A 13,057-nucleotide genomic window follows, 5' to 3' on the forward strand; every position below is an offset into this window, starting at 1 on the left:
TGAGGTCCCACCCAGAGCTGTATTGGGTCCCCAGTTTGAGATGAATGTGGGGAAACTGGGGAGGAGCCAGCTGAGGCTCCCAAGGCAGCAGCCTGGAGTGACTGAGAGGGGAGGAAGATTGGTTTGGGCAGTCTGATGAAAAGGAAGCTAAGGTTTGATCTAATAACGCTACCACTTGAGGGACGCTCCAAGATGGAGCCGAACTCTTCTTGTCAGTGTGAAATAATATAAGAAAGCAGAACAGCCCCAAAATGCTGTTAAAAGGCTACTTTAAAAGCCTTCTGCTAGGATAATAGGCTTACGGGGTTGGCGTGCCAGAGGAAGGTGCTGGTGGGAACGACTGGATTGCCTCTTCTGAGTGAATCCCGCTGTCCCGGATGGAGGCCGCGCTGGGTGTTGGAGAAACCTCTTGGCTTGTGCACTGGGAGGTGAGTCCTTTGTACAGCTTCACCAGGGACGACCTGAGGGAGGAGAAATCCATCGTCGTGCTAAGAAATAAGGCAGGGAATGAGCACGAACATGTAGAATCATAGAAAACAGGGCTGGGAGAGTCCTTAATACTCCCGTGTTCCTCTTCCCACCCCAAAGAAAGACCTATTCTACCTGATCTGTCCCAGTCAGCAAGGAATCCTGTTTTCTATCCTATTCTCAATTCTTCTCTTGATAGCAGTCCCTCCCCAGCAATCTGCTCCAGCCCTTTACCACCCTCCACGCTGAGAAGCTTCCCTTGAAGCCTAATCCTGTGCTATGCCCTCAATGACTTCGATTTTAGTAAAGTCTAAAGTCCTGGTTTCAGCAAAGACTCCTGAACCACAACTGCAATCACAACTGAAGAATCTACGTTCAAGGTTTGTACTGCCACATTTCACTTCAATGGTTATGGGAGGCATTTGTTTCCCCTACCCCCAACCCTTAGTGAAATAAGTGTTATTCTCTCCCAGCCTTTTGGTTAGCCTGTGCAGGGTTTCAGGCCACACGCATGGTGTTCAGCAGGGCCCCAAGCTGCTGAAGCAGCTATCTCCAAATATATTCTCCCACTAGGGAATGACTTTTCCATCAGTTTAAGGAATCAAATGCGGTGAAGAAACATGTGGCTGCCATGTTTAGAAGGATTAAACTGAATTCCCTTTCACTCTTAGAGTTAGGTGGAAGGGTCCAGCCCAAATCTAACCTCAGTTTGAAGAACAAACGCCAGTAGTGGGCTTTATTAAACATTCATGTGCACAGGGCTTTGTTTTATTTCAGTAGAGCAAGGTGCCCGTTGCTCTTGCCTGGGACCTAAACCCCATGTTACCGGGCTGGCCCCACACCTCCCTTTCCCTGGTGATTGAGAAAATGAGCTGATGTTTCGCTTACTTCTTCAGCTTTTTCCTCTTCTGTATCAGCAGGTCTTCGTTGCATTGGAAGAGGAGGCTGTAGTGTGAGATGAAAACCCGGAGGCGCTGCACACACACCAGCAGCAGGTAATAATCGGGATGTTCTTGCTCCGTGAACTTCAGGACATTCTGGGGCACAGAGGAGAGCAGATAATTTGGAGGGTGCCCTAACCCTTTCTGGGGAGAATGTGCTATTTGGGACCATAGATTAGCACATCAGAGTGTGGATGGTGCTGCCCTTAGCGTTATGGCAGCTTTTCTAGGCAGCACCAGTTTCTGAAGGACTTGGACAGGGCCTGCAACCTACTATTCCAGTGCAAATACATGAGTAACTGCCATAAATGTAATTGTGGGAGGTGTGGGTGACTAACTGGTTGAGTTTAGCATTGGATAAATAATATTTTTTTGCCTTGTCTGAAATATTTTAGTACAATTCAGATTGCCTTCCTGTGAACTGTTTTTAAGCAGTCTTTACATGGGAATAGTTGTTTACCCCTAGCAGCCTCTAGTCCTCTCAGTCTTTAAGCTAAAAGGCAAGTGGATCACTCAGCAAAGAGGCCAGCTCTGTTACAGGAGTTACAGAGCTCTTGGTTTCCTTGGGGAGAGGTTGGTTCTGTGAGGGCAAGGGGGTGAACTGGCAAACAGAAGCAAACTTAGGTTAAAAAAAAAAAAAAGTGAAAATGAAGTCGTTCTCAGCTTGCTTTTCCTCTGAGCTAGCCAGAAGCCCTGGAGCTGTACATGCCTGTGTACTGGCTCTGAGTTAAGTCATGCCTTGTCACGAGGGTTCAACAAGACAGTTTCCATCCTGGGGCCCTACCTGTAGGTGAATGAGGTATTCAGGGATTCGCTGGACTATATGGAAGAACAGAATGTAGAGATCAGATTTGATTTCTTCTTCTACCTGAAACAGAGAAAGCAACTTTGAGAGTCTCTCCCACCGATAAGACATGTCTGCTTCCAAATAGTTCTGGTCTTTAATGAGTGCTTTATCATGAGCAATCATAACAGTTCACAGAAGTACACCATTTGTGTGTGACAAGAGTGGTCTTCATCCTTCTACCAGAATTAGTAGGGGTTTATCTGTGGGGGGCACTCAGCCTGATAAAGCAGGGGTGTGTCTTTGAAGTGTGCTAGTCAAGTTTCATTGAAACCCCAACTAGACAGTGTTGCTCAGAGTGGAGTCCCAAATGGAATTGAACTAAGTGAGATTGACTTCTTCAGGTGTCTTGGAAGCAAATTCGTGGGATTTAGTTACTGCATTTTAAAACTACATTTTTAATTTCCCTAGCTTAAAACGAATCAAGGATGAGACCAGATATCTAAAGCTGAACAGTACAGACTCTCTTCTAAAGAAGCACTTTAGCACCTACAGCCTCAGATCTGGTGTCCCTGTTTGAACAGGTCCTCTGTTTTTCCAGAGTCATTCTATTTGTTCAGGATACGTCTGGATAGCATGTGTGTAGCTGGGCTTTCTAGGAGGTTTTATCTGAAATACCGTTTGATGGCACAGCAGAAATGCAGTTTTGGTTACACACAGTGGTGAACATGTTAAAGTTACTTTTTGTAGGTGCAAATGCCTGTCGGCCACGGCAACATTCAGGAAACTGGTATTCAGCAACAGAACAACCAGCTTGGCAGAAAAGTCTTGTCGTGGGAAGGCCTAGCAGGAAGAAAGCCAGGCATGAGTGGTGCCATTACGTGTCTGTGAAGCGGACAGGAAGTTTACCTCCTTCAGGATCACCACGTGGATCAGGGAGATGCATTCTGGCAGGTCCCTCAGGTAAGCAACGTAGTAGTCCAGAAAATTGTTCTTATAAATGAGGAAAGAGCAAAGGGGGGAGAAAGAACAAACAAACTTAAGAGAAATATTTGGTCATAGAGCCAGCTGGAATGAAAAACTGTTGATACCCCTCCGATCACTCCTGGGAGCTCATCAGTGCAGAAGAACTGCTAACTGTATAAAGCTTTCAGGACTCAGGACTTTGTTTTAACTCACAAGTAAAAGAATGGCTCAGCTGTTGAGTATAGTGTATTAAACTTTGTAGCAGGTGGGAGGGGTAGGGAGTCTGAAGAGGTAGAAATTTTTCTCTTATATATGAATCTTAAAACTCATAACGCATCAGATCAGGATGATCCTTCTAGGAAAGGTCCCACTGTGGGTTGGGCAGGCTGGAAGGGCATTACCCTAGCCACAGCTCCACAGTCCAGCCCTTCTACTGAAATGTATCCTGGCTTGTCCGTGGGCCGTCATTCTGCTAAAACGTCATATATTAGTAGCAGAAGAGTCTAGAAGGGTTTGTAACATACCTCATCGTTTGTTAACTTCAGGAAGATGTCTCCTAGGATCCCTTGGCGTGGCCAGCTCAGGACTCGCTCCTGGAGAGCATGAAGTAAATCAACGTGCTGCTGGACCAGGTACCGCAGGGAGTTGGGGAAGAAACTGGAGGGAGACAGTATCAGACCAGTTACAGGGAGCAGAAGCTCAGCCTTTAAGCCTGTACTGCTGAAGTTGGCATTTGCAGATGGTCAGCACAGGCTTGCTTTACACACAGATATTATTAACTATTTTTGTTGGAGTCCTGACTGCATCAGGAGGCCGTTTTGGCTGCTGTGTACATGCAGGTACCCTCTCCCAATTGAGTATTGTTCAGTGTTTTGAAGGTTTCTCCCCAGTTTGGTGTGTAGTTGACTGGAACTGTTTAAAAGCTGTTTAAAAACCTCCCACTGTCTCTGATTTTCAACTAGAAAAAAGCTTTAAGTGTTTAAAGGTCTGTGTGGATGAAAGAAAAGTGGTAGAGAGGGTGAAGCAGAACAGACTGTAGAAAAATCCCCAGAAGAGAGAGCACACGAAACAAAGTACCTTCTCTCTTTGGTGCTCCTCTTCACATCTGGCCCTTGCAATGTGGCCTTGATCTTCAGGATCAGGGAAAGGTTGATGACGTATTTCCTTTCTGACTCCAGCAGCTCCAAAGCGATGTTCTGCCTTTTGGCTTCCAGAAGATAATGGTTAAGTTTGAGAAATGAGGAAATGCTGGCCTCAAGGACAGCCTCATGTTAGAGTATGTTTTCCCTGGTGAACTGATACTAAGTCATGAAAGCAGAAACTGCTGAAAATTAGATCAATGTCTTGTCTCCGTGTCAGCTTTACCCCAAATACAGGATTCTAGCCTCATGCTACAGTGTGCAACAGATATGACTGAAGTTGTATTGCTTGCTGAGAAAGCTCCAAAGCGAATGTGTTCTGCCCTGTGAATTACACTTTTTTCCCCGATATCTTAGGAAAAATTAAAGCTATCAAAGGCAAAACAACCCACATTCATATCCACTGGATTCATATCCAGTTTCCCACAGAAGTTGTATTTTTTACCCGCGTAACTAGCTACAGTGTCCACAACCCCACTAATACCCTGAACCTGCCTGGTCTTGGAAAGAGGAATGGGTGTCCTGGCTGCAGAGCATGTTTGTGTATTTTCTGATGGCACAGGCCACCAATAATAACACCAGAAATAATAACACCAGAAATCTTGGAGACTCTGAAGCATTCTGTCCCAGCAGGGATAACTGGCTTGTTTGTCTCCATCTGTAAAAAGCAATCACCAGCTCACACCAGGTGTGAGTGCAGCTTTGAGCCTCTCTGGCCTCTTTTTTTCCCCCTCTGCCCTTACCAGCCAAAGAGGGTTCGCATATAATGTTGTCAGCTGAGCTGTATCTGCTTTGGCCCATGTCTTTCCCTCTTTCTGGTTGCTCTTTGGAGATGTATTCGTCTCCCCAGTCCTTGGTGTCCTTGGGCTGCTTCCATACTGTTGATGGCAGGTGCACCTTTGACTGGCCATCTGTTGTCATGGGAGGCTTGAGGCTGTCATCTGTCTCCAGGGTTGGTCCTGCAATGGGAAAGAGCTGCATGGGTCATGACATCTTAGTTGATAGGTTATACTACAGCTGGTAGATGACCTGGTTATCTAATGGGGAGCTTGAAGCATTCTCCCTGCTTTGCAGGTGCTATAGCCTTGTAGAGTTAATTTACAGCTATAAATGGAAGTGCAGTTGGCGAGCACTTCTGCAGAACCAGGCTTGCACTCCTCCATCACTTATTTTCAGACCAAATAAGGTCCAAAATCAGGTACAAGTTAGAAAAGAAAAAAGGTACGTTCCAAGTATGGTTGCGCTTCAGGGTTTTGGGAAGCTTAAGGACTTGTTAATATGACAAATTTATTGACAGGTATTCTGGAATACAAAATATAAGTAAGATTTAAATGCCACTCTTAATAAATGTAAACTGCCATTGCTCTTAAAGCTTTCCGTACTGATTATGTAAGCAGCAGCAGGACTGATAGACTGAGGCTATTAAATCACAGAGAATGTAGGAGAGGGTGAAGTGGTGCCACTGGTCTGGAATGGCTTTAATGCAATTTAAGTGCAATTTAATGCAAAGTTTGAATTTGGGTTGCAATGAACCATCTTCTATAGCTTTGTTCTTTTTTTATAAGTGGATTCTAGCCAAAGAGCTGTCCAGAACAGCTCTTCTCTCAGAACTTCAAGTGAACAGTGCAAACATCTGACAGTTGTTCTCATGTGTCCTATTGCTGGCCAGGATCCTTAGTGTTCCTTTACTAGGGCCTTCATTAAGTTCTTAACCTTTTTTTTTTTTTTTTTTTCCCAGAGAAACTCCTTTGCTACTCTTCAGGCATGTCTATGAGGAATCTGGAAGCTGACAGGTGAATAATCAGCTCACCAGCTCTACTGGTGTGCAGCAACTGCAAAGACCATCTTTTCCCAAGTGGCAGAATGGCTTTCAGTTATTTTTTGTCCTATCAGTGAGCCTTGACTTTTCCTTTCTGCAAGGCCACTGCAGAAGCAGCAGAGAAAGTTTTTGCCTGCTGAATATGTGTGTTGCATTGTCCATCAGTTATTTGGCACTTCAGGCTTCTGGATTTATCTTTACATCTCAGCTGCAAGTATGATAATGGGGGTCCATGGCAAAGTGAAAGCCGTGCTTGTGAAATGCATGCTCTGAAAGCGTTTCTTAATGCAGTAAATTAAGTGCTCTAAATCAGTCAGTCCTACTGTATTTTGTTTGGTTTTTAGCAATTCAAGATTTTCCTACCTGGACCTGCTACGACTTTAACACTTCCATCTCCTATCGGCATGATCCTGGTGTCAGACACTGTTGAAGAGCAAAGGGAAATGTTACGAGGGAAGATGGCTGTAAAGCAGGTTTCTTCCTGCCCAACCTGGTCTGTAAGGTTATATCTTCTACTCTTTTGTGGTTTTGGTATGTGAACACCCTGTTAAATCCTCCATGGAAGAAGAAGCTACTCCTTACTGTTGTGGCTTTTCCTGCAGTCTTTGTTTCAGTAGTACTTGCAGGCAGGCTAATGTGGGGTCCCTGTTATGCTCAGTGTTGTGTGACCTTGGAGCCTGAGCAGTCCTGGCTTGTCCTTGCTGGCAGTGATAGCACCAGCCTGGTGTGCTGATGTACCAGCCCCCATGTCCCCTTGTCAAATGAGCCACTGGTGTGTCCCTTTAATGACACCAGATGTTCTGTCAGCCCAGTCCCTGTGATCCTCCCTTCTATGCTCTGCTCCCTTACAAGAAAACAACTCCACGGGTTGTAGCATTTCTGTCAGGGGCTTCTACTTGACTGGGTGTTTGTGCCACTAGCATTTCAGGGAAGAAGCTCTAGCCTACTTCCCTTTCCTTGGAGGAGGCAAGAAATGACTTTTGGAACAGTTTTCACAGGGCAGCATCTCCTGAATCCAGGCCAGTGCTGAGGCCATGAGTTACTGAGACACAACACTGAGGTACATGCACAGACCCAGGAGCTGTGCTGCACCCCCATTCTCTTCCTGCTGATGACACCTTAGTAAAACATGGTGTCCTCTTAAACCATTGACCTTTTCTGGACTCTTTTTCCTGAGGAAGGCACTGTACTTGCCTACTGTCTTTCCTACCTTTTTCATAAGTCACGTTGTGCAAAAGGCTTGTAAAATCTTCGTTGATCATCACAGGTTCTGGGAGGTTAATGGATCGAAATGGGCTGCCCTGGAGAGGTGTAGGCACTGTCTGTGAGCTGTGGTCATCCTTTTGTGCTCTTCTGTACAAACACAAAGAATGGGACAGCTGGAAAACAGGAATCTTCTACTGCACTTGTGGCAGACACCAGTACAAGCACAGAGTCAGAAGTAGGACAATTCCAACAGATACTAGGAAAGGAATTGGATTTGATACATGAAGTTCATGAACAATGTTATAAAAGTAACTTCAGTGCTTATAGGAGAAGGTTATTTCAGATCTGCTCTTTTTCAGAGCATATTTTATCCAATTAAAGGGCTTAATTAGCTCAGGGCCTCGCCTAGATTTGGCTAGCCAAGTATTTGCACCAAGGCAGCTGTACATCTATCATCAAGAGGGAGGCTAATCAGGGCCAAGGTGGATGAGCAGTCTGCCTCCTCACAGCAACAGTGCGGCCCAGCAGTGTGCAAACATGCTCCAGTGTGTGCCTGCTCAGAGCAGAAAAAGCTGGTGACAGGAAAAATGGTGGCTGCATGCTCAGGAGACTGCTGAGTCCTGCATGCTCGGCAGAGGGAGAAGGGAGGGGAAGCTGCAACACTGTTGTCTGGATGGGGTTGGCTTTGGGATAGCTTTTAATGGTGAGGGCTCCTGACTTACAGTTGTATTTCTTCCCTAACAGGTCTGTTTGTTTCACCAGGACCTGCTTTCCCTGCGGGCTGCTGGGGCTGTTGAGGCTGGAATCCCACCGAGGTGTTGGTGTTTATCTGCTGTATTTGCTCTATGGAGTATATGTGTCTAAAAGCCAGGGAGAAATTAAAGGCTGGAGCTTCCAGTAACAATCAGGATTTATACATATGTCCAGCTAGGAAAAGACTGAGATGAAGTGGTAAGGAAATGAGCAGAATAGACACCACTGCTAATTAGCACTTCTGGAACCCTGGAGTTCAGGCCCTTACTTAGCTTTCACTTTCCGTGATTCCCGCCTCTTCTCCTGCTGAAGCTGCTCAATTTTCTGTTGCATTTCCTCCTGCTTGGCACTGATTTCTTCAATCATTGACTTTGCATCGCTGAGCTCCTCCTGAGGAACAAGCAAAAGCACAAGCATTCCCACTGTGCCTGTCAGCCTTATAGAGCACGTGGCTGGTGTGGACTGGAGGTGCTTTGGGGTGCTGCAGGGAAGTGTCCCTGTGATTTTTTGTTTCAAGTCTAATGTATGTAATACATGCTGTGCACAGTGTGGCAATGCTTGATTTGATCACAGGAACATGAGATCCTGTGGTTAAGGCACTGCTAGGAAATGGAGATGTAGGGCTTCATCTGCTAACAGTTAAATTAGGGCCTGGAAGCTGCCTTTTTAGCCTGATTTCTAAAGAAACGATGACTGCTGTAACCTTGCTGTGTGTGTAGCTCACTGTCAGCATATCCTCCCCATTGGCATCCCTCAGGCAGTTTCAACCAAGCCTTGTGTGTACATAGAGCTCTCTGATGCATGAAGTCCCTGTAAATCAGAGGAGAGGGACTTTACCTGAGCGAGGAGGTGGCTTCACCAGGAGTTTGTTTAGACAGTCAGTGTAGATGTGAGGCAGAAGGAGATCAGCTTTTGCCACTCCTGTTGCTTGTGTCTTGATTTTGAAACCCTTCTTCCCCCCATATCCATGCCCTAGATAACCCTGCCTCTGGCTGCTTTGAGACCTCTGCCACGTGCCTTTACGTTTCCTGCTGTCTGCCTTGCTCAGCTGGGCCCACGGGGCTCCTCCTGCTCAGCACCATCCATCTCTCCCCGTCACAGGGACAGCAACAGGTTTTCCTGGTAAGCAGCCCGCTTTAACTTCACAAGGTATTATTGACTCAGCAAAACCCCATGGGGAAAACTTACCATAAAAGCAATAAAACGGTTCCTCTGCCTGCCTCCTCACAGGCAGCCATCCAGTTTCTGCATGGAGATGCTGACCGGTTTAAAGTGCACATCAGGCCCCCTTGCTAGGCTCTCTCCCCAGTCCTTTGTCTTTATCCCCTTGGGCCAGATCAAACCAGGCTGCGCTTCCTCCCAGCCGTGTGGGAACTCAACTTCAAAAGCTTTAGGGTTTTGTATTAATTCCCTGCTCCCCAGCAGCTTTGATTCCTGCAGGAAATGCAGGAGACCTGACCTGGGGAGAGGTATGGCACAGCGACTGCCTGTGAACATGCTGTGTGCCTACTGTGTGTGCAGCCCGGAGCAGGGGTCTCTTGTTCCCAAAGCAGCAGGCAGCACTTGTGTGGTGGCCCCTCAAGAAGGCTAAACACACCAGGGCACGTTTTACACTTGGGTTGGGGCTCTGGAGGGAAGATGCAAAGCCAAAGGAACTGCAGCAGATACATCTGAAACAACTGCCTGTTTGTTTTCTTTGAGAGCAGGAAGGGTTGATGGAGGCAGGGAATAGCTCCACGCCACCCGAGCTGATGTGGCAGGTGTGCAGCCCCCTGCCAGCTGTGCTCCTACCTTGAAGGTGTTGAGGGAGTTCTTCATCTCAGCCACTTTCTCTTCCATGGCACAGCGGCAGCTCTTGACCTTCTCCTCCAGGGCGTACTCGCCATGCTGGATTCGCGACAGCTCCTGCATTGCTTCTGTGAAACCCGCCTTCAACTCAGAGGCTAATGCCTGCAACTAGAGGAACCACAAACACGGTGGGCTCAGTCCCTCCTCCCAGACACAGGTGGCTGTGTCCCCGAGGGTCACCCGTGGCTCAGAGTGGCATGAAGGCTGGGTGTAACCCCTCCTGTAAGGTGCTGTCCTCTTTCTCCTCCTCCTGTTACGGCTGGGAGACATGGGGGGAGGTTCAGCTCCTGCTGCAGTACGTGGCAGGAGGCGTTTGACTTGGGCAATCCATGTGCCCCTTTTTGTACCCAGAGTTTTTCCAGCCCCCCTGGTAGGTTGCAGCCTGTCAGTCTCCAGAAGGAGGAGACAGCCTGAAACATGCCAAGAAGGTTTTCGGTAACAGCAGCCAGATTATCAATGCCAAAAGCAGCTGAGCAGTCAAAAATGTGAGAGTTTTTGAGCAAGACCTCCTCCCCCATACGCTTGTGGGGCTGGTGCTCTCCCCGGATAGGTCTAGCACCTCCTCGCTCTCAGAGGGCTGTGGAGAAGCTCTGTCCTTTGTCACTGGGCCCTTTCCAGGGAAAGAGACAGCTCTTAACTTGTGATGGGGAGGGAGTGGGGGGGTTTCCCCTGGCATGGACAGTGTGCCCACTCTCCCTGTTTTCTGTCCCTAGAGGCTCTGGTGCTGCTGGAAGAGCTCCCAACCTAAGCTGGAGGCAGCTGGTTGACAGCTGGGCGAAGCAGGAGACAGAGCGGGGCGAGCCGGGCTGGCACAGCAAGCAGACGAGGCAGGTTTGGAGGTGGGCAGTGAGGGGACACAGGCAGCTTGCCAAGCGGGGACGCCCTCTTCAGGGATACCTTGGGCCAGCAGCCCTGAGCTCTGCCCCCACTGCTGTGAGCAAGGCGCTTGTTCTGCCTGCACAAAGCCCACGGCAAGGTCGCGGCCCAAGGTGCTTCGGTACCAGTGTTTGTTTTTTTTTTGTTTTTTTTTTTTTTACCTTTACAACAGAAATTCGGCCTAACATCTGGTTATAAACTGAGTCCAAAACTGGAGCACTGGTGGTAAGAGGACAGCCACCCCGGGGAACTCAGGCGCTTGAGTCCTGTAAATGGAGCAGAGATGGCTTCCGATACCTTGGGGCAATGGCATGCACCATCCTCCTCTGATCAACACCAACAGCATCTTTACAGAGGGCGTCTGCCTGCCATCCCCACTCCTACCCCAGTGCCTACCCCACAGTTCCCTACACGTTCCCAGAGCTGCCTGGGCAGGAGGAGCGGGACTGACAGGAGCTGGGATGGGGTGGGGGGAGAACAAGAGGCTGGAGGTGGGGACAGAGGACATCTTCCCTCCTCAGGCAGTCATCCCTAACTCCCCAGGCCAGCTGGAGCTCCAGATCCCGTGATTCAGCCCCTATACAGTGGACGCCTTCCTGTGCTGCAGGAATGTCACAGTGGTTGTCACCCTGTGAGTAGTGAGTGTAGCCTGGAGGGTTAGAGGAGCTGCGTGGAGCCATGGCTGCTAGGGCAGGCAAACCACACTGCTTCTGGTATCCGTGCGTTTACCAGCGCCTAGCAAGGTGAGTCAGATGGCCCTGGCATCATCAAACATCCTAATGTACGTGCCTGGAGAAGCAGAGGGGGCATAAATTACTGCAGCTGTGCAAAATGTTAATATTCCCATCCCTGCTCACAGGTGCTTGCCAGTCCCTTAAACATCAAGTTTATGTTGCCGAGGCAAAGTCTCTCTGCTAGCCTGCATCGGGATTAGGCATCGTATATTTTCCTCAAAGTGAAAAGGTGTGATTCGTCAGGTCTGGTTTAGAGATCTGCTTCAGGGTGGAGACTTTGCAGCCTCCAAGTGGAGGCAGTCTGGAAGCTGGCCCTAGAGATACCTACATTCGGGTAGAATAGGCTCAAAATGAAATGCTTCTGCCTGCAAGCCTGGCTGTATCCTCCTCAGATGCTTCAAGAAAGGGGCTGATCTAGACAGATCCTCTGAAAAGGGTAGGGGGTGATAGTCAGTGTACATCTAGAGGTGTCAGTAAAAAAAACAAAACAAAACAAAAAACTGCTAGGCATCAGCAAAGTCAACAACAAAAAAAGGACTACTGCAGGGAGTTCAGTGGCCTTGTGTGGCAAAGTCAGAGTTCAGGCAGCCAGAAGAGATTTGGAGTACAGACTGGACAAAAATATCCCCTGTGTTTCAGCAAATGGTCACTTTTCTATTTGGGGGCTCACTGTTGGTCAACCTCTGCTTTTCCAGTCACCTTGCTAGCTTGGTTCCTTTCTGTGTCCTGCAGGACACTGCTCTGGGTCTATCCTGCCAGGGACATCCTTCCTTGGCCCCAGGTGGCTGGCAAACAGCTATTTCAGATACAGAAATACATCTTACATTTGCATTTTGCTTTGCCATTGGATGGATGGAAGCAGCAATATCGATCAGCCACACCTGCCAGAGCTTGCGTGAAGTCCTGAAACCCTGAGAACTCCCTCCTCTGCTGCCTTCACGGCTTGAGGCATAGCTAGGAAGCATAAACAGTCTTGCAGCATTGCATGCAAGTTTCATCCAAGCTTGAGTGGAGCAATATAGGAGCAACACACCCTTGAACTCCTGCAGTGTAGTGCGTCAGCACTGGATTTTAGGTTGAGCTCGTTCAATCCCATGGGCTGCTACAACAAATGGAAGCTGTGCAGCATTGGCTCATGCTGATGTTCATGCTGTTGTCTTGCCCAGATGATTATGCTTGCAGAATGAGAGAGTTCACTGGTCTGTTGTGAACTCTTGGAAAGTCAAGCCAGGTCAGTTTTCTAAAGCATCCTAGCATGGAAACATGGCAAGAGTTTAACTGTAGTATGTTACCTGGTTCCAGCTATTCATGGGAATAAATAAAGTTGAAGAGGAACACACTTTAGCAAGTTAATTTGAACTACCTGATGCCTAGAGGATAAATGAATCTGCATGGTCACAGTGCATCCTTAGAACCTGCCCAAGAACTGACATGTGCCTGTTCCAAAAAAAAACCCAAACCAAAACAAACAACAAAAAAATTAAGAGTCCTATTTTACCTGCCTTCCTTTCCTTCAGCTGTGT

The 13,057-nt window shown here is 47.8% G+C and overlaps 1 protein-coding gene and 1 long non-coding RNA gene across 2 annotated transcripts; one reads left to right on the forward strand and one right to left on the reverse strand.

Moving 5' to 3' along the window:
- The first annotated feature begins 503 nt into the window (after positions 1–503).
- LOC140002093 (uncharacterized) lies at positions 504–6,792 on the forward strand. The gene is made up of 6 exons (XR_011808025.1): positions 504–848; positions 1,389–1,463; positions 2,944–3,156; positions 3,705–3,791; positions 6,037–6,091; positions 6,462–6,792. It is a non-coding gene; the product is annotated as an uncharacterized lncRNA (long non-coding RNA).
- A 1,548-nt stretch (positions 6,793–8,340) lies between these two features.
- On the reverse strand, positions 8,341–10,607 carry LOC101802430 (uncharacterized). Its single transcript, XM_013099102.5, has 2 exons — positions 9,868–10,607; positions 8,341–8,466 (listed from the first exon to the last, which is right to left on the reverse strand). Exons 1-2 carry the CDS (start codon positions 9,985–9,987, stop codon positions 8,341–8,343), a joined length of 246 nt encoding a protein of 81 aa, XP_012954556.2. The 5' UTR covers positions 9,988–10,607.
- Positions 10,608–13,057: the final 2,450 nt, after the last annotated feature.

The sequence above is a fragment of the Anas platyrhynchos genome, chromosome 3 (assembly GCF_047663525.1).
Source record: "Anas platyrhynchos isolate ZD024472 breed Pekin duck chromosome 3, IASCAAS_PekinDuck_T2T, whole genome shotgun sequence".
Classification (NCBI taxonomy): domain Eukaryota; kingdom Metazoa; phylum Chordata; class Aves; order Anseriformes; family Anatidae; genus Anas; species Anas platyrhynchos.

Coding starts and splice junctions, on each gene's coding strand:
- LOC101802430 (XM_013099102.5), bottom strand. CDS start 9,987: ATGCAGGAGCTGTCGCGAATCCAGCATGGCGAGTACGCCCTGGAGGAG. Junction 8,467..9,867: donor ACTCCCTCAACACCTTCAAG/GTAGGAGCACAG, acceptor CTTGTTCCTCAG/GAGGAGCTCAGCGATGCAAA.